This window comes from Dicentrarchus labrax, unplaced genomic scaffold, assembly GCF_905237075.1.
Source record: "Dicentrarchus labrax unplaced genomic scaffold, dlabrax2021, whole genome shotgun sequence".
Classification (NCBI taxonomy): Eukaryota; Metazoa; Chordata; class Actinopteri; family Moronidae; genus Dicentrarchus; species Dicentrarchus labrax.
In genome coordinates this window covers 10,204,550-10,224,550 of record NW_026136705.1, presented here as the reverse complement: position 1 = coordinate 10,224,550, position 20,001 = coordinate 10,204,550, and the positions used below count along the sequence as shown (strand labels likewise).

Here is a 20,001-nt window from a genome sequence, read left to right as displayed (position 1 = left end):
CCAGCGCAGTAGTACTTTATTTTCAAAGAAAGGTTTTGACAAGTTATAGTCTCAGCAGCTACATACCCGTCAGCAGCTACATGGTCTCTCTTCCTCTCTTGAGTAAAAGTTCTCACCTGTGTGTCTCCATGTCTGTTCAGATTGTGGATGTATTCATGGAGTACAACCTGATCCAGCAATGCACCTCATTCCTTCTGGACGCTCTGAAGAACAACAGACCCTCAGAAGGACCACTGCAGACTCGCCTGCTGGAGATGAACCTCATGCATGCTCCACAGGTAGACACATCAGCACATTCTTTATTAATAAGAAATCCAATGAAAAGAGCTGCGATGCATTTTTTTATCTTACCTTTTCTTATTGCTTCATGTCGTGGGGTGCAGGTTGCTGATGCTATCCTGGGCAACCAAATGTTCACCAACTACGATCGCGCCCACATCGCCCAGCTGTGTGAGAAGGCTGGACTTCTGCAAAGAGCACTGGAGCACTACACCGACCTGTACGACATCAAGCGTGCTGTGGTGCACACACACCTGCTCAACCCGGAGGTAGGCTTCAGTTACAGACTGGGTGAAATAGATTCAATCTTATTGTGGATTTTTTTCATTAACTCCATGGTAGATATTTTGTGCAGCCTATGACTTGTACTAACATTTCCTCCTCCACCTGCAGTGGCTGGTGAACTTCTTTGGCTCACTGTCAGTGGAGGACTCTCTGGAGTGTCTCAGGGCCATGCTGTCCGCCAACATCCGCCAGAACCTGCAGATTTGTGTCCAGGTGGCTTCCAAGTACCATGAACAGCTCAGCACGCAGTCTCTCACTGAGCTCTTTGAGTCGTTCAAGAGCTTTGAAGGTGAGGTCCCAAACATTATATTGACAGACTGCTTCCTTTCTTATATTTATCTTCTTTTTTTTTAATGAAACACTGTAATCTATAATCCAGAAAATACAAATATTTTTATAAGTATAATGAAAGCTAAATATTCCTTTATCCTGACTAGACTTTAGAGTGTATTTGACTTGTCCTTCAGTTTTATTTATGCAGCCATTCCCTCCCACCCATGTACTTGGATAGATGTCCCCTAACTATCAATTAGACAAGTAGGCCAGAGCAGAGGTAGGACAATCGATAGAGTGGCCTGGAGGCGAATTAGTTCAGCTCTTCTACTATTACTGGAATAATGGAGCATAAAAGTTGAGTAAGCTAATTGGGTGAAGAGAAGAACTGCAGTCATGAAGAAAAATTTTAATGTCAGTTATATCTTTTCAGGATTTATTATCAGATCCATAATGCTATCTTTAGATAGGTGCAGACGTAGACATGTACATCTTTAAAGCTTAATATAAGTGACTGTCTGTGTCTCTCAGGTCTGTTCTACTTCCTCGGCTCTATTGTGAACTTCAGCCAGGACCCCGAAGTTCACTTCAAATACATTCAGGCTGCCTGCAAGACGGGCCAGATCAAAGAGGTGGAGAGGATCTGTAGAGAGAGCAACTGCTACGACCCTGAGCGTGTCAAGAACTTCCTTAAGGTAAAGCCGTAGGGACATCTGGAGTGATCAAACACTGACATGTAACAGCTCTTTTTTTTCCTTTACCAGGTGCTTACTTTCACTTTCGTCACACTCTCCGTCTTGAACACTGTGTCTTCCTCTGTTCCTTATCTACTCTGTTGCTTTTTTTCATTATTAGATCTACGCCAAGTTGGTCTCAGGACAAATCTCTCTAGTGTTGCAATGTTGGAATCCCTATTTCCACTCATTTATCACAAATTCCTTGAAGTGCTTAGTCAGTCTTTTTTAAATGCTACATGCTCTCAGAAGAAAAGCTTCACAGATTAATATTTTGACCCCATCCTGTAGTTTATAAAAATATGATATCTAAAGCAATCTGCCTGAATTGCTTAAAAATGTTCAATCATCTTGATGGCAGTCAATTATGTTTTTGTGCTTTTCCTCTTTTGTCTTTGGAATGGCAGGACATGTATCAGGTAAATCTATCCTTCCCCACAGTACAGGACTTATCCCTACCCCCTTACCTTTTAGGCACAGGATTGAAACTGGGATTAGTATGGAGGCATACATGCTTATACACTTAAATCCATCAACCACTCGGGTGCAACCAGTGCTCTCTGAGCTCTACGTAGTAGTTAATGGTGAACAAGTTGGGTTCCTGTCTTTCATGTGTAAGTGTGTGGTCCCGAAATAGGAACCTCTAATGAGTGCAGCATGTTCTTGGATGACATATCAACAAAGTGCACAATCCCAGTTTGTTAATCCTGTATGACTTGTGGATGGAACCAGTGTGTCAGCACAGCAGTGCATTGTGGTACAGAGAACTAGTGGTCAGCGCCGTCTAGTGTTGACCTGATGGCTGGCAGCTCTTTTTAGAGGTCTTGTTGTGTGTGTCTACTGTGAAACACACACATTTTGCAATGTGATGTCCATTTGTTGTAGTGACAAACCCTTTATTTTGTATTGTATAGGTTTTAAATCACTCTGGAGCTGAAAAATGATACCTTAAATTTCATTTTCAGTGACTCTGATAAATGTCTTACCATCATACTCAGTACACCAGCAAGTGTAGTGGAAAGATCAGCCCTGTTGCATCAGGGTTGGTTGGTGTTTTGTGGCTTGTATAGAGGTATTTTATTGGTTATGTTATCTTACTCTCAGTGTGGCCTCTTTCCCTCCACTGTGTGTGACCAACAGGAAGCCAAACTCACCGACCAGCTACCGCTCATCATCGTCTGTGACCGTTTTGACTTTGTCCATGACCTGGTCCTCTATCTGTACCGCAACAACCTGCAGAAGTACATTGAGATCTATGTTCAGAAGGTAAGGCTCAGTGGAGAAGTGTTCAAATGCATCATGACAATTATGCTAGATCCTTCTATGACAGAAATAAGAAAATGAGATTTATTGTTAAATTCCTTTTTTAGGTGAATCCTAGCCGTCTGCCTGTCGTGGTTGGTGGTCTCTTAGACGTGGACTGCTCAGAGGATGTTATCAAGAGCTTGATCCTGGTTGTCAGGGGACAGTTCTCTACTGATGAACTGGTCGCTGAGGTGGAAAAGAGGAACAGGTGCTGCACGAATCCACCTACATGTTTCTACAACAGAAATGTTTAATTAACTTGTCTTTCAGCGTAATGGTAAACGTTTTGATTAGAGTTGACCCTTTTTGCTTGGTGCAACAGTTGAGCAAGACTTGGTCAGAACCTTGGTCAACTTTCTCCTTTACTGTACTTCAATGTACTGCCATTACTTTATTTCTTAGCAACCAAAATAAACATTTGGCAGGAATATTAGTCATAAATGTGCATTAACAGGAGAGTTGAGTTACACCATTTTTTAAAAATATGAAAAGACAGACATAAAATTGTTAATAAATTACAGTAATCCAAAGAGAAATATTTGAGTTATTCAGCACAAGTCTACAACACCCACACATGGAGAACATTGTCTATCTAGTACTCCAAAAAAGCTTTGAGTTGTGCTCCATCCTTGTCTGAGAAGTTGTGTGAGCAGTCAGAGTCCTGACATCCTCTTTCTCTGACAGACTGAAGCTGCTGCTGCCCTGGCTGGAGTCACGTATCCATGAAGGCTGTGAGGAACCCGCCACCCATAATGCTCTGGCCAAGATCTACATTGACAGCAACAACAACCCTGAACGCTTCCTGAGGGAAAACCCGTTCTATGATAGCCGTGTGGTGGGAAAGTACTGCGAGAAGAGAGACCCCCACCTGGCCTGTGTAGCCTATGAAAGAGGGCAGTGTGACCAGGAGCTGATCAATGTGAGGATGAATTTTTTGTACTTGCCTGCCTCTCACCCATGTACCCGAATATCTGTTTCAGCTCACCTTCCTTTTTTTGATGTATTACATTAAACAGCTTTCAGTATAGCAGGAAGAATTGTCATCTTTGTTCTATTCATTCATTCAGGTCTGCAACGAGAACTCCCTGTTCAAGAGCCTGTCTCGCTATCTGGTCCGCCGCAAAGACCCTGAGCTGTGGGCCAACGTGCTGCTGGAGAGCAACCCTTACAGACGACCACTCATTGACCAGGTAAAGTCTACTCAAGACGAGTCTTATCTCATTTAATACAGCTGCCTGGTGCTCCTCTAAATCTCTGTTCTTTTGCCCTCAGGTGGTCCAGACAGCTCTGTCAGAAACCCAGGACCCAGAGGAGGTATCAGTCACAGTCAAGGCTTTCATGACCGCAGACTTGCCCAACGAGCTCATTGAGCTGCTGGAGAAGATTGTGTTGGACAACTCCGTCTTCAGTGAACACAGGTGTTTTAGCTGTAACATTTTGGATCGTTTACTGTGTTCCCATGACACATTGCAAAATCAAATTGCAAAACTAAAAGGTGCTGAGGGTTTTGTGTCTTCCCCTCTCTTCTACAGAAATCTACAGAACCTGCTGATCCTAACAGCAATCAAAGCTGACCGTACCCGTGTGATGGAGTACATCAGCAGGCTAGACAACTATGACGCTCCTGATATCGCTAACATTGCCATCAGCAATGAGCTTTTTGAGGAGGCCTTTGCCATTTTCAAGAAGTTTGACGTCAACACCTCCGCTGTGCAGGTCAGTCATTAGCTCTTAAACAGCTTGACCTAATACCTTATTGACTTAAGAAGTGTTGATCGTCCATGTTTTTTCTTTTTAACCTAGGTGCTGATCGAGCATATTGGCAACCTGGACCGGGCCTATGAGTTTGCAGAACGCTGCAACGAGCCGGCTGTGTGGAGCCAGCTGGCTAAGGCTCAGCTACAGAAGGACTTGGTTAAAGAGGCCATTGACTCCTACATCAAAGCTGATGATCCGTCTGCATACATGGAGGTGGTACAGGCTGCCGATAAGAGCGGTAAGGAGAATTGTTGAGCTCAAGTAAAAAGTCAAAAGATGGCGGAGGAAGAAAACACCGGGCTTGGTTGAGATTTAATTTTTAGGTGTCTAAGGCCATGTTGTTCTGTTTCTGCCAATGAGGCACAGCAAAGGACTTTCAAAAACTGAGCAAGGTTTAGAGGGAAAGAATACCACCTGACTTACTGTCAGCTGATTAATCACTATTAACTGAAGGCAGGGTTTCAGAGAAAGCTGTTAGCTGTTTGCCAGTGTTGCTTCGATTGAAACCGATCGATACAGAGTGCATCAACTGTGTTTCTCCTTCAGGGGTATTTGCTGATATTTGCAGCTAGTTCAGCGATTCTTTATTGAAAGTGCACACTAGCATAATACACAGTTGAGGCCGTGTTCCACATCTACGAAAAGGAAAGGATTAAACAACACACAAGAGATTAATACCACTGTCCACATGTTTCAGGTAACTGGGAGGACTTGGTCAAATTCCTTCAGATGGCTCGTAAGAAGGCCCGCGAGTCCTACGTGGAGACAGAGCTCATCTTTGCCTTGGCCAAAACCAATCGCCTGGCTGAACTGGAAGAGTTCATCAATGGACCCAACAATGCTCACATCCAACAGGTCAGCCTCTCTTCTTGCACACCTTGTGATAAAAGCTGTCAGGTCAAAAGTTACTAAATACTACATCTTTCTTGTATCTGTGATGTAGGTTGGTGACCGCTGCTATGATGAGAAAATGTATGATGCGGCTAAGCTGCTATACAACAACGTCTCCAACTTTGGTCGTCTGGCTTCAACTCTGGTGCACCTCGGTGAGTACCAGGCGGCTGTGGACGGTGCCCGTAAGGCCAACAGCACCCGCACCTGGAAAGAGGTGTGCTTCGCCTGCGTGGATGGAAAGGAGTTCAGACTGGCCCAGATGTGCGGTCTCCACATCGTGGTGCATGCTGACGAGCTGGAGGAGCTGATCAACTACTACCAAGTAAGATACAGGGATTTTTTGTGTGTATGTTTTCATCTTCTGGCATGTTATTTCAAAAATCATAACACACAGAGGTGTGCAGTGTTTGCATCCAGTTTACATTATTATACTGTCTAATTTGAAAACATGCCACACATACATAGAGAAAAATACATTGACATTGACCACATTCAATCCAACGTCTTCTCTCTCAGGACCGCGGTTACTTTGAAGAGCTGATTACCATGCTGGAGGCTGCCTTGGGCCTGGAGCGCGCTCACATGGGGATGTTCACAGAGCTGGCCATCCTTTACTCCAAGTTCAAGCCCCAGAAGATGAGGGAGCACCTGGAGCTGTTCTGGTCCAGAGTTAACATCCCGAAGGTCCTGAGAGCAGCGGAGCAGGCTCACCTGTGGGCCGAGCTGGTCTTCCTGTACGACAAGTACGAGGAGTTCGACAACGCTATCATCACTATGATGAACCACCCAACAGATGCCTGGAAGGAGGGACAGTTCAAAGACATCATCACCAAGGTATAGTGATGATTTCAAAACTAGGATTGTGTTTTAATATTATATTTTTTGGTTTCTGAGGTATCCTACTCTGTCTTATTGTGAAAGTGATTCCACTGCAATCCCTTGCTGATTGCCAAAATATGTCTTCATTATTGCCTCAAATTGATTTCTGGATAAGATATACGTCATTGGAGACAGTATTATAAAATGCAATGTGTTAAAAAATTATAAACATGTCTTTCCCTCTGCACCCTGTCTAGGTGGCCAACGTGGAGCTGTACTACAAAGCCACCCAGTTCTATCTGGAGTTCAAGCCCTTGTTACTGAATGATTTGCTCATAGTGCTTTCTCCCAGACTGGACCACTCCCGTGCTGTCAACTTCTTCAGCAAGGTACTTTTTAACCTCATGGAAGTAGTGTGATAGACATTTACTCTGCTTGTTATAATATAGTGCAAAGTTTCCATCCACCTACTTGTATGTGCATTAACAAGCTGAGTGGAAGCACTATAAATTTGAAAAACAGATATAATATCACAAACGCTTGGCACGAATTTGCTTCTTTTTCTGGAAATTCTGTTTTAAATTTGAGAGATCATTGTGAGTGAGATGATGATTGTATGTACATGCCCACAGGTGAAACAGCTGCCTCTGATCAAACCCTACCTGCGGTCAGTACAAAACCACAACAACAAATCAGTCAATGAAGCACTTAACAACCTCTTCATCATAGAGGAGGATTATCAGGTGAGAGAGCCTTTGAAATTGCTGCTGTATTGTGTTGTGTTGTTTTGTTTTGTTGTCATTATTCGTTAATGTAATATTCTTCCCTTTTCCTGTCGCACTCATGTTAGGCACTGAGGACATCAATAGATGCCTACGACAACTTTGACAACATCTCACTGGCCCAGCGCTTGGAGAAGCACGAGCTGATTGAGTTCAGGAGAATCGCTGCCTACCTCTTCAAGGGCAACAACCGCTGGAAACAGAGTGTGGAGCTCTGTAAGAAGGACAAGCTCTATAAGGTGCTTGTTCCACCCCGACATTGACCGTTGTTGTCTTTGTGAATGATTCTGATACACTCCTTAGATCGACTCAGACCGTCCCTGAACCTGTCCGTGCTGTGTCTCCCCTTCAGGATGCCATGCAGTATGCGTCAGAGTCCAAGGACACAGAGCTGGCAGAGGAGCTGCTGTCCTGGTTCTTACAGGAGAACAATAAGGAGTGCTTTGCCGCCTGCCTGTTCACCTGCTATGACCTGCTGCGGCCTGACGTGGTGCTGGAGACCGCATGGAGGCACAACATCATGGACTTTTCTATGCCATACTTCATTCAGGTCATGAGGGAGTACCTCAGCAAGGTGGGTCAGCTTGAGTTAAGTAAACTTAAAAATAAATAGATTTTGATCTAAATGAATACAATACAATAATCATAATAGCAGATGTGAATACCCACACACGGTTTAGTTTTATACAGATTCATGTAGGTTATGTGAGGTGAGCACTGTAACAGATACTTGGAAAGTAATCTAAACCAGGTCTTTTAGACGTTGCAATCTGGTGCTATATGCTATATATCATTTGAATGATCTGTTATTAGGTCTGGTTTTGATTGCGTGTCACAGCAAGTACTTACACTACAAAGTTAATTGATATGGGGCATACTCTTTTTTTTTTTTTTTTTTTTCCTTTATTCCCTCTTTCCCTTTTTTTGGTCCTTTTTTATCCATAAACCAGGTACAGTGTGTGTGTTTTACAGACAAAATGAGAATATCATGGTGGCTTCACCTGCAAATAATCAGAAAATCTGCCATGTTGACAATTTAAAATCCTGTTTTCCTTTGTTTTAAGTTAACCAGGATCAAATTAAAGACATACCCAGAATTCTTTCTGATGGTTGTCTGTTTACCAAATTTCTTTACAGGAAAATATTTTTAATTTTATTCTTCCATGCTGCACCTTTTCTCTTCCAGGTTGATGCAGTTAAAGAACAGGTGAAAGCTAAATGCTCTGTTTTTGATCTATTTAGCTCGGACGACTGTGGCCTTGAGTGTGCATGGTTTTAGCTACACTCTCACCTCAACACAGTCACTGACATATCTTTCAAGCTGACATTGTAGTTGTTAGGAAACTTAGTAGATTTGTAGTCTCTAATAAGTCTGAGGAAATTAAAGCGTAGCCGTCTGCTGCAAGAATAAAGGACTGAAGATTTTGTATTCACCACACTGACATTAGACATCTGGAATTAATCTGTGTGTCATAGGCTGTTATCAGAAACAATCTGTTGTGATATAATAATATAGTACCAGTGTAAGGGGAACTGCTGAGTATCAGAGTAAACCTTGACATGTAAATCTAGTCAAGAAACACGCAAATCAACTTGGCTTCAGGAAGGGTTTGTAATAAATGAGTTATAGTGTTGTGAATGAGGAACAAGATGATACTTTCTGTCAGTCTAAAGGGACAGACATACTACAAGAGAAAAACACAGGCAGCGATCTCTGAGTGGGAAATGATTGTAATCTAGCTAACTTAAGGGGCCATAGTTTGCCCCTATCCCCTACTTAAAGAAATATGAACCAACAGCAGACTGTAATAGAGATTCAATCAGAGGTCCAAAAGAAACTACTGTCTACCCAGGGAAGTTTGTTGGAGAAAAAGCACTGAACAAGAGGGCTTTAATCATGGTTAAAATATCTGGTTTACCTTCTGAATTCATCAAAATGTGGATAATTTTGTTTGCCACTGGTGCTCGAACAGTGGAGAAGCTTCAACAAGGAAAATCCATTCTTTGCAACTTTACTTAAAAGTGCATTTCCTCACAGATATTGCCACTGCACAGTATGAAGCTGTATGTATTTTTAAAAGATTGCTGTGTTTTGATTTATTAGCTGGTTATTAGAATAAAGCATGTGTGGAACGCCTCTTGCTGATACATAGCAGCAAGCTGTTGGTTGTGCCTGGCTTCCTGTAGAAATACTTGAACTGTAGGTGGCACCTTGCCTGAGACTCACCCTCCTTTCCTCCTCCTCCTCCTCCTCCCACCAAACTGCATCTCAGTGCTGCCTGTTCTTCACTGCCAGCGGTGTAACACAGAGCATGGGACTGTTTCTGTTTACAGTGAAGCTTCAGCTCTGCGAAAATGTGTGCAGAGAACTTGAATTAAAGAGCGCCTGTTTTTCTGAAGAGGCATGGTTAAACTGAATGATAAATGCATATATACAAGATGTGGAAGTGCACTGCTGAGCAAGCCTTCACTTGTAACTATAGAAATAACCTGCATCCAGGTGCTGCTGCGCTCCCAGGGGACCTCATATGTACATTTTGCTTATTGCTGCATCTGACTTGCTGCCCAAAGAAGTTCTTATTATTATGACTTTTTCATGTATTTATTTTTGATTTTCTTGTAATGAATTTGCTGCTTTTAGGCAGGCCACAGAGACTGTTAGAACAGAGGAAATATAAATTCTTAGTTTAACTTGTTTTATGTTATTTCTGCATTATTATTATTATTATTATTATTATTTTATTATTATTATTACGCATTCATTCTTGGACTTGCTCTGAATAGTAGCCACAAGAGAGGAGTGAAGGACAATACTCATGAATGCATTATGTTCTCAAATCTCTGTATACGGTGTGTATTGTGGGAAAAATGGGTGCTTAGAGTTGTGACCCACATGGACATCCTCTTTTAAAAAAGCTGTCAGATTAGTTAATGAATATGTAACTTTTAAAAAAAAAATGTAATTATATTTTTTTATTTGTTTAGTATGTTGTTTACACATTAATTGTTGTGGCTTTCTTCTAAATGTTTTTATCTCTTTGTCTTGCAGGTAGATAAACTAGAAACCTCAGAGTCCCTAAGGAAAGAGGAGGAGCAGGCAACAGAGACGCAACCCATCGTTTATGGTAACAGTCCACTAATGACATCAATGTCCATTTGCCTGTGATCACAAGCAAAGGTGGCAGTCTTCCTTCCACACATTTTGGACCCTAGATTACCCAGTGTTCCCTGTGGTCATTGAGTCTTTTAATGTCTGAATTTGTTAAAGCTGCATTAATTTAACCTGCAATAACGATGATTTCTGACGTATCATCATCTTTTTAAGTTAATATGGTGATTTTGTTAGCACGCAGTTGCCACCTGGTGAATTTAAGTCCAGTATTCACTCCATTTTAGCTCTCGTATTGGTTGCTCTACAAGCTCCTGAGGGAAATATCTCGATCTTTAGCTGCTAAATACTCCTCTGTGTTTACCAGCTAGTCGCTAACTGTGTCTGTCTAGTGTTAAACTGTCGCTCTAGTTAAAATAACGCAGACCAATAACATGTTTGAAACCTTTCCTTTGTGTGTACCTTGCAGGCACACCTCAGCTGATGCTGACAGCGGGCCCAAGCGTACCTGTGGCCCCTCAGCAAGCTTACGGCTACGGCTACCAGGCACCTGCGGGTTACAGTCAGCCAGCAGCTCAGCCAGGCTTTGGCTACGGCATGTAAAGACCCCTGACCCCTCTCTCCACTTGCAGGCTGGAGCTACCATCCATCCATCTCCCACAGTCCTTCACCAGACCATTATTGTCTCTCTCTGCCCTCTTCAGGAAGCAGGGGATAAAACAGACAAACTTTTTTTTTGTTTTTTTTTACTTTTTTTCCCCTTTTTAAACTGTCATGAAGGACTCAGTTTTATTTTTGTCAAAGAAAACGATTGCATCACAAAGATTAATTTTCTCACATTCCGTATTGACTAGATTAAGTTTTCTTTTGTCTATTTTATTTGAATGGGAAATGGTTTATGTACAATGGGGGGCTTGTGGGAAGAGCTAGTCCTCTTCTCAGTTTAAAAAAAAAAAAAAAGGTCTGTTGTGAAGCATCTGATTTGCACTCTGTAGTGAGAAGAATTAATGTAGAACCTTTTCCTTTTGATGTGTGTGAGCAGCTTCTTCTGTCCGACTGTAAAATGCATTTAATTATTGTATATTCAGACACAAAAAAAATGCTACTATGTTCTTCTATATTTGAACATGAGACCGCCGCTTCCATGACCACAATCCTGAAACACTACGTTGTACCAGTCGTGTCCCCGCACACACACACACTTCAGGGCTGTTTCTTGAAGAAAACCCAAGAGAGTATTTTACATACGATTTAAAGGAAAGTTTGATTCTTTCCAGCAAAGCCTATGCAGGACTCTCCATACAAATTTGCATTCAGATGACATTTCCATGTGCTTTAAATACTGCTCTAACGTGGGAACATTCCACCTCAGGAGGGACTGCAGACCTGTTTGTGTTTGACTAACATGCCCCATGCCCCCTCTTTACGCTGCGGTTTGTTTCTGATGGATATCATTTTCGGTCACTGTTATTGAGTGTGCAGGAGAGATTTTTCAAACTTTGTTCTCCTCTTGTATTGTTTTGGGTTGCCTTTAAACATTTTTCAGTTGACCCGCTCATCCAATTCAGAAACAATATCACAGGACTCGTGGTAATTTGAAGTTTTTATCAAAGGCTTGCGTGTATACAGGAAATCAATCATTAACTCCTTTTGAACTTATATTCTTATCTAAATTACCTTAGATTTTGTGCACTTAAGATACTTGATTGTGCATAATCAGGATCATAATGAATGAAACAGCGGTTTTGTTTTCCACTTAAAAATAAAGGCTTCTTGTTTGTCAAGAACAGTCTGATTGTGTCTTGCATGTACAGTCATGTGCAGGAGATGAACACAGTAGAGGTGCGGGTCACATTTGCTTTCCGTCCAATTTGCTGCACATTCAGCACCAAAAAAGGGAAGTGATGTTATGGTTCTAGTAAGAATGATAGATACTGAGCATAGGCTGTAAAGTGTATGAAAGAGATGCTGTAGTTTGTAGTGTAATGTAATATTGTCCAAAACTATGTGATATCGCTCCAAGAATAATGACTTCTCCATTTCCAAACAGTGTATCAGTGTTTCTATTGTATATTATAACGTGTTCCAGTTACTTTGTCTTCCTTGGGTAATGCCTGCTATCTTAATATGCTCAGATCAGTTCAGCATTATATGACTTGCGTAAAACAGCAGGATGTAGTACTAGCACCCTCTGATGGTAAACAGAGGGTGCTAGTAGTAAAGCAGCAAGTAAAAAGATCAGAATATGGATATATCTCACTTAAAACAACTTGAAGATTTTAACTTGATGTTTCAGAAAATTTAAGTAAATGCACACAATAAGATGATGTGGATACGATAACTAACGAAGTGGAGGAATTGATTCCGACTTCCAATTATTTCAGAAAGTGAAAAATATTTAAGATTCTTCAAGGTTTTATAATAAAATCCAAATATCAATTGCATTACAATATTAATATTACATTCATATAACCAGCTGCACTGCAAAATCCCATCAGACAAAACTGCCCATTGCAGTGACCTCCGTGGTATTCCAAAGTATTAAATACGTTACAGTATAAAAACTTAAAAGGATATTTTTTTATTAAGAATGCATTTTGTGAGATTATAAAAGATATTTTTCTCAATTTATTTCTTAAGAGAACAGCATTTGGGACCATAGTCAGTACAGACCTTTTTCACAGCAGACATACATCCTGACATGTCACAGCAAGACAAGCATTGGTGTAATCAAAAACAGTAATACCTGCATGCCATTCCTTTTAACCAATTCCAAGGCACTGCTATTTTGCACGCTGGCTCACCGTCATGCCTTACTTGGACGCTTAATAGACCTAAGCCATTGATGATGTTATTAGTAACACCTCTGTTTTTCCTGCAATGACGAGGTCTATTGTCACTGTGATTCTAGAAAGATCAACAATCATTTATTTGTTCTGAGCATCATGTTTCCAGATACAGGCCTTAGCATACAGTGTTTGGGGTTTTTCCCACTGTCACAGAACATGAAGCCGTTCTCACTACTAAGAGTCAGCTGATCTGTATGTGATAGGGTAAGAGCACAAAATCCCCACAACTGCACAAGAAAAATTCAAGTACTTAGCATACAACTGGGTCAATGTTGTATAAAAATATAAACTCATGGTAGGCCAACTTAGTTTACATTGTTTTAACAAAAAAAAGAAAAAAAAAAGGATGCCAGTCCTACAGATGAAAGCCAGAACTCTAATAGAGCTTCAAGTCCCCAGTGACACTGTCGATCAGATCAGCTGGGCCTGGACCAATACCCAGCACAGTGCGGGACCCTGGTGCAATTTGTGTCCTTCCTGCGTCCTGAATCAGGCTTACAGGAAGTCCCACTTCTTTGGCATGACCCAGAAGATTAATCAGAGTGTCCTCATCGGGGGCCTTCACCACCACCTTGGGCTGGCCACAGAACTCCCACTGTTTGAGTAGCTCAGGGTTCTTGCGCTGAACCTGTTTGTAAGCCGACACAGCAGCATGGGAGCACTGGGCAGCGACTTTCCCTTTGCCCATCTTCAGATCATTTCGGACCACTAGTATCATCTTGAACTCGCCTCCTTCTCCCATCACACTTGCTTCACCGGTGCCTTCCCCCATCGCTGCCATCAGGCTTTTAGATGAAGGGCCGAGGCGAGTCCGAAGGTGCCAACCGAGGAAGAGCCCACAGCCCAGTCCTGCTACCACACCCAAGCCCAATGGACCACAGAGCAAATCCATAGTGTCTGCAAAACTGACAGGACAGAAGAAGTTAGGTTACATATCTAACGTTACATAATGAAATGACAAGGCACAATGTTTAAGACAGCAACGTCAACTTTATCAAATCAAAAACAGCATTTGATAAAACAAAGTCCAACCAGGCTGGAGCCTTTGATCATATCACAGTCAGCTATCCTCCCGGTTGTCATGGAAATGTAGCGTTAGATGTCCACATGTTAACTTCTCTTCTCACTTTAAGGACCTTTCCTACGTGTTGGCTCAAAGACTGGAGTTATACATTCATTGTTCAACACGCCTGAACGACTAAAAGTCATTTTATTTTCTTTTTATCAGTGTTGAGTAACTCCGTGTACCTGTAACAACTGCTAACTTCACTTTATATTAGAGGAACGAGCCTAGCTATCGTTAGCTTCCTGGCTAGAGACAAGACCGTTCAACAGCTCTCACTTTACACACACACACACACACACACACTGCTGTTCATACAGTTCGAGCCCCCACGGTGCAGCTGCACTGATACTCAGTAGATCACAGCGGTTAATAGCGGTCACGTACCGTTACCTGCGGGGTCGATCGATGTCTCGCCGCTCGCGGCATGAACGAAGCGTCATGTACTTTCCCTTTGGGCGCTTGGTGATGACGTCACAACCCCACAACTTTAAGTGAAAGGAATATGTTGGGTCAACAATATTGGGAATATTCGCCTTAAATAAGAAAGTAAAAGGAACACCATACGTTTTTGTTGCCTGACTGAAGAAATGACTGAATAGAAGAAGTCAGCCGCCAGGTGAGTCACACAGAAATGAATGAATAAAGGTCCAGTGTCTAACATTTAGCAAGATATAGCAGTTATAGCAGATGAGCAGTTTATCTACAGAGGGAGTGGGTCCTCTTCCACAAGTCCGCCATGTTGAACCGCCATGTTTCTACAGTAGCCCAGAACAGACAAACCAAACACTGGCTCTGGACAGGTGTGTTGGTTTAACCTCTATGCTCAAATGTGACAGAGCAGTAACAGCTGTCCTCTAAGACAGACAGACAGACAGAGTAACATAATATGTATGTAATAATCCAAGGACATTTTAAAACTATAAATTCAAGGCATCCAAGTACCTTACTGGATGCTGGTTTTAGATGAACCCTGACATCCAGTAATCAATTGATGAACAGCCAAATAGTAAATAAATGAACAATTTAATTCAGTGAATTAACAGATAAAGTATTGCTATTTCACGTTTCCAGATGTAAACTGCTGGTTCAGGGTTAAACCTATCATGTAATGTAATTAGTGCTTTATTTATTGTTTCATTATCAACAAAGAAGCTTTACAATTGTTTCTTATTTTATGTTTTATATATTGGTTGAATTGTTATTAATATTATTACAGTATTGCTATTATATCAAAATAACACAAAGAAATACATATTTTATATTATATACATATATACAATATATATAGATTATTTGTTAAAAAAATTAAAAAAATAGTCATCTTTGAAGAATGTCTCCACAGGCAAATATACCAACTCCACACAAACCTTTTAAAATAGCAGCCCTCTCAAGACGGCAAGGGAAAACTCCCAAAAAATCTCTTTAACAGGAAAAAATGGAAGAAACCTTGGCAAAGACCACAAATGATAATATAATATAATTGAAAATGAAAATATATGGAAATAATATTCATAATATATAATAATATGTAAATATTTGAAAACAATAATATCTATATGTCTGAAGAATTAAGTACCAGTGTTACTTCTACCTGAAGGCTGACCTCCATTACTACAGTTAGATATATACTTGCCCATTTTCCCAACCACTCTCATATGGGAAAAAGACAAGGATTGTAACCAGTTATAAGTAGAGATACAGTGAGAACTGGGTCCACCCATTTACTGCCAGAAAGAAGTAGAATAGAATAGAATGCAAGCACTCTGAGACTAACTCCTTGTGCTTTTTTATTGGGGATATTATTTCATTCCTGAATAATGAGCCGTTGGAACAATGACTTTGCATCCCACTTTCAACCTTGTGTTAGTAAACAGGAGGGAGCATGTGATAGAGCTCGCTGTAGGGCTCCAGCAGGTCGAAAGCAATGTTCCAAAGGTTGCAGTCAGGATCTGGATTGTTGCAGACAGGCGCCATGGAGGCCACGATACCCACAGGAAGGAGGACAGAAAGGGCCACAGCTCCTGCTACCTTTAATCCTTTCCACGGGCTCTTAGCACACCGGCTAAACATACATTCTTTTTCATTTGTTGTGGATTTGTGGAAATTCTGTGTAGCCCTATCAAACCAAAACACAGATAAATGTGAGAAAACAGACAGCTCCACACAGACTTCTGCTCAGCGTGGATTGCTAAGCTACAACATGGTCGACACTGTCATCACCCACCGAAATGCACTACAAATCCAACCCAGAGGCAGGCATTGAGTCTCTCTATATACAGTAGAAATAGCCAATGTTTTCTCTAATAGTTTGTTTATCTAGGTCATATAGAGATCAGTAATAAATCGATACTGTTTGATAAGCAGTTCAAAACTCCTTGTAGTATGTTTAAGTAGGGACTACTGTTCTACCAGCATAACCAGCAAAAATATAACAGTAATTACAACATGTGATCCTCTTGTCTGCTGCTCAGCTGCTGTCGAAGTTCTCGCTGATCCTGTCTGAGGTCCTGCAGAAGAGAGATGAAATGTCAGATGGGTCCAATGATGGCCACAGTAAGCACACACACACACACACACACACACACACACACACCACACACACACACATGGTACATACCTCAATGCTGTTGAAATACTCCTCTAACTCGTTATTCTCTTGAATCAAGGTAATAGATTTCTGCAGAAACACTCAGATTAAGGGACTTTTTCATAAAAAAATAATAAAATGAAGTGGTGCTACAGGTAATTTTTACAAAATGTGATCTTGAAGATTTCATAAAGTTGTTCATACCCTAACTATTTCCTCATCTTTACTACGTAGGACTTCCTGAACCTCCTCCAGTTTGTGCTACAAAACACACAAGTCAGCCATCAACTATAATGCTAGAGCTGGATGAATGTGCTATTTTTTGGGGGGGGGGATATATATATAACTACATCATGTTAAGTGAAGAACTGGGTTTTACCTTCAATTCCTGCTCAGCTGTCCTCAGGTTTTGTATCTCTTCCTGATATTTCTCTCCTAGAGAGAGTTGCTCCAGCTGAAAGACAAGCGGCTCAGAGTGAGAGTGGGATCCAGAGGAGGGTGCACGGAAATGAATGCCAGCTAAATGCAGTTTTAAAGTATTTTTAGTTGTGGCTGTGTTTTTTAATTCTATCAGTGAATTTGGCATGTGACCAACAATTACATACTTCTTATGCTTTCAGAGATTAAAGTTTGGCTGTAAAATGGTGAAAACCACAAACAGGGCAACATATAATAAGTATATGGCAGAGTCAGAGGTCATACCTGAGCAGTCAAATCCGCATTTTTCTCCCTAAGCTTCTGAATCTCTTTTTCCTGCACAAAACAAAGACGAGAAATGAAATCAGGGCAAGAAATCAACACCAGTTCATGTGAAGGCTACTGGCTGGTCATCATTTCAAAGAAGTTTGCTTCTAGTTGCATGGCAAAATAAATCTGATGTCAAATTTTTTTTCTCAGTTTAATATCACACTAGTTAAAATGGTCACCACAAGCCTTGATGTCTTATATATATATATATATATATATCTTTTTTTTTTTTTTTGGTGGGTGTTTTTGTATTTACTATATAGGACAGCTCAAGACTGACAAGAAAGGGGGAAGAGAGAGGGGGGATGACACGCAGCTCATGGCCACTGCAGCTGCAGCAAGGACTTCAGCCCCGACACACAGGGTGCCAGCTCCACCGGGTGAGCCACCCGGGCGACCTGGTTTCAAGGTTTAAGGTCTGGGTACAGTTTTGTCCTGATGTTATTTAGATGAAGACAAATCATAACTACCTGGAGACCAGACCCTCCAAACGTTACATTGATTGTAGGAGGCTCCAGATAGTGTGTCTGAGCAGGAAAATCTGGCACTATTTATAATGACAGTATATGATGTAGAGGTTTTCCAACATGGGTTATTCTGAATTTCAAATCTTTGAGATGAATTTTCTGGTTGGAACCTACTTTACGTATTACATTTTATACATTCAGAAGCTTGTATCTCATTTCTATTTACATTGTAAATATATCCTGTTTTATACCCGAACATTCATTTTTTATCTAATGAATCTAATCTCGTTAAGGAAGGTAATCATATTAAATGAACAGAAGAAGAAATTTAGATGTGTCACTCACCATCTTCCTTATGCAAATTGTTTGACTCTTAACAGCACTTTCTCCCTGCTCCTGACACAGAGTTTCTTCATCCTCTGCTTCAATTTGGAGTTGCCTTTCCCATCTTATATTTTCCACCTGCTGCTGGAGCCTGAATACAAAATCAACCAAAATAATATCTTAGCCTTTTGAGATTCACTAACAGCACTACATAGATAATGAATTTTGGAGCCAAGCACACTCAGTGCATATGTAGGTCACATTCTTACCATGATAGGACAAAACATAAATTCTAGTTAGTTAAGTATCATACTCTTTCAGTTTGCTGGTGAGGTACTTATTCTCAGCTGTCACCTCACTTATCAGTCTCAAAATGCCCTCTTCCTCCTCTAACTCGTGCTCATGGAGCTTCCTCGTCGTTCTGTTGCTGGCTTCAGCCTGATGTAGTCTTCTCCTGATCTCTTCCCTATAACTACAGACACATCAGAGTTCAAAGTTTTATGTTGACAGTTGCCTTTATCACATATTGCCAAACAAGACTTGGGAGCAAAGAGACAATCTGTATTTGACCCTAAGACACGTACTTGATGTCTTGCTCATCTTCTTCAGCCTCTTGCAGTTGCTCATCAGATACATCAATTATTTCTTCTAGACCTATGAAGTGCACTGCCTCCATCTCGTCGTTTGCTTCTTCTGACGCGTTAGATGCTTCACAAAATTAATATCTGGTTTACAAAATAGTAGTCCACTGAGATTCCTTAGAAAGACATTCCAGTTTCTATGAGTCTATATGAGAATATCAGTCTGGATTCCACATTCTACATGGCAACAGTCTGGATTCCAGAGCAGGGAGCAGAGGTACAAATCAAACCAAATGCCAATGATATGGTCCATACTATCATATAATAATAATAATAATATAATTATAATAATATGCATATATTTTATATATAAGTATACAATATAGTACAAAAAACATTATTATTCTTATTATTACATAAGTTTTGAGTATGAACTTCACTACTTAATTCTGGGAAAAGTGGCAAAATTAACACTGAGCCGATATGGATACTAGAAAAATGCATGATTTTTGAGTGTGCTCTTATTATTCACTGTCATCCCAAAATATAATGCACAGAAGAAAGAGAGGACCTGCTGAGAGCTGGGAAATAATTAATGAATTACAAAAATAATATCTTTTGCTGCTGATGGTGAAACAGCTACAGAAAGGACTAGAGAAACATTTGCCGTCAGATGTATGTCCATGGGCAGATGTAGTATTATTTAATTTCCTATTAGTGTGGATTTTTTTAATTTTATTTTATGGTACAACAGTATTACAATTATAGAACATACATTACACAATTAGTATGTAGTATGGGAGACAGCTCATGATTTTCTTTTAAAGCAAACATTGCAAATGTCTTAGTACATCTTTGCAAATGATTAAGTACAGGTAGCCTACAGTTAGCCTAGATTTAGCACAATTTCCAAGTGAATAGATCTAATCTAAACTGATTGTTGATTCTCAGTCTAATGGTTGTTCTCTCCAAAACATGTCAGAATCATTTCATTGTATAAGTTATCACATGCACAATAGTCTGTTCAATTGTCAAAATTAGTCAAGAACCTAATACCATGAATACCATATATGAATCTCAAACATTTGATAAATTGATTAATTGACAGTCAGGTGAAAATAGAACTTCACTAACGAAGGAGG

At 40.7% G+C, this 20,001-nt stretch overlaps 2 protein-coding genes and 1 long non-coding RNA gene across 6 annotated transcripts in view; 2 read left to right on the top strand and 1 right to left on the bottom strand.

The window, feature by feature from the left end:
- The window catches only part of cltca (clathrin, heavy chain a (Hc)), a 33,001-nt gene extending 20,976 nt beyond the window's left edge, over positions 1 to 12,025 (top strand). For both annotated transcript variants that reach the window (XM_051399831.1, XM_051399832.1), the window contains 20 exons: positions 141 to 278; positions 384 to 548; positions 673 to 853; positions 1,369 to 1,532; positions 2,712 to 2,837; positions 2,942 to 3,084; positions 3,561 to 3,795; positions 3,944 to 4,066; positions 4,149 to 4,294; positions 4,409 to 4,592; positions 4,680 to 4,872; positions 5,332 to 5,489; positions 5,578 to 5,850; positions 6,045 to 6,362; positions 6,605 to 6,736; positions 6,980 to 7,090; positions 7,198 to 7,368; positions 7,482 to 7,703; positions 10,179 to 10,254; positions 10,708 to 12,025. In XM_051399831.1, the coding sequence (XP_051255791.1) occupies positions 141 to 278; positions 384 to 548; positions 673 to 853; positions 1,369 to 1,532; positions 2,712 to 2,837; positions 2,942 to 3,084; positions 3,561 to 3,795; positions 3,944 to 4,066; positions 4,149 to 4,294; positions 4,409 to 4,592; positions 4,680 to 4,872; positions 5,332 to 5,489; positions 5,578 to 5,850; positions 6,045 to 6,362; positions 6,605 to 6,736; positions 6,980 to 7,090; positions 7,198 to 7,368; positions 7,482 to 7,703; positions 10,179 to 10,254; positions 10,708 to 10,841 (3,393 nt within the window). In that variant the 3' untranslated portion in view covers positions 10,842 to 12,025. The remainder of the gene's footprint in view (positions 1 to 140; positions 279 to 383; positions 549 to 672; positions 854 to 1,368; positions 1,533 to 2,711; positions 2,838 to 2,941; positions 3,085 to 3,560; positions 3,796 to 3,943; positions 4,067 to 4,148; positions 4,295 to 4,408; positions 4,593 to 4,679; positions 4,873 to 5,331; positions 5,490 to 5,577; positions 5,851 to 6,044; positions 6,363 to 6,604; positions 6,737 to 6,979; positions 7,091 to 7,197; positions 7,369 to 7,481; positions 7,704 to 10,178; positions 10,255 to 10,707) is intronic.
- Positions 12,026 to 12,798: 773 nt separating this feature from the next.
- On the bottom strand, positions 12,799 to 14,652 carry ptrh2 (peptidyl-tRNA hydrolase 2). 3 transcript variants are annotated; one of them, XM_051399833.1, is made up of 2 exons: positions 14,544 to 14,652; positions 12,799 to 13,992 (listed from the first exon to the last, which is right to left on the bottom strand). In XM_051399833.1, exons 1-2 carry the CDS (start codon positions 14,591 to 14,593, stop codon positions 13,464 to 13,466), a joined length of 579 nt encoding a protein of 192 aa, XP_051255793.1. In that variant the 5' UTR covers positions 14,594 to 14,652; the 3' UTR covers positions 12,799 to 13,463. The 3 variants fall into 3 exon arrangements, with proteins under 3 accessions (XP_051255793.1, XP_051255796.1, XP_051255795.1); XM_051399836.1 differs by having other exon boundaries at positions 12,799 to 13,984; positions 14,538 to 14,629; XM_051399835.1 differs by having other exon boundaries at positions 14,538 to 14,627.
- On the top strand, positions 14,639 to 18,320 carry LOC127363430 (uncharacterized). Its single transcript, XR_007884824.1, has 3 exons — positions 14,639 to 14,769; positions 16,625 to 16,706; positions 17,751 to 18,320. It is a non-coding gene; the product is annotated as an uncharacterized LOC127363430 (long non-coding RNA).
- The last annotated feature ends 1,681 nt before the right edge of the window (positions 18,321 to 20,001 follow it).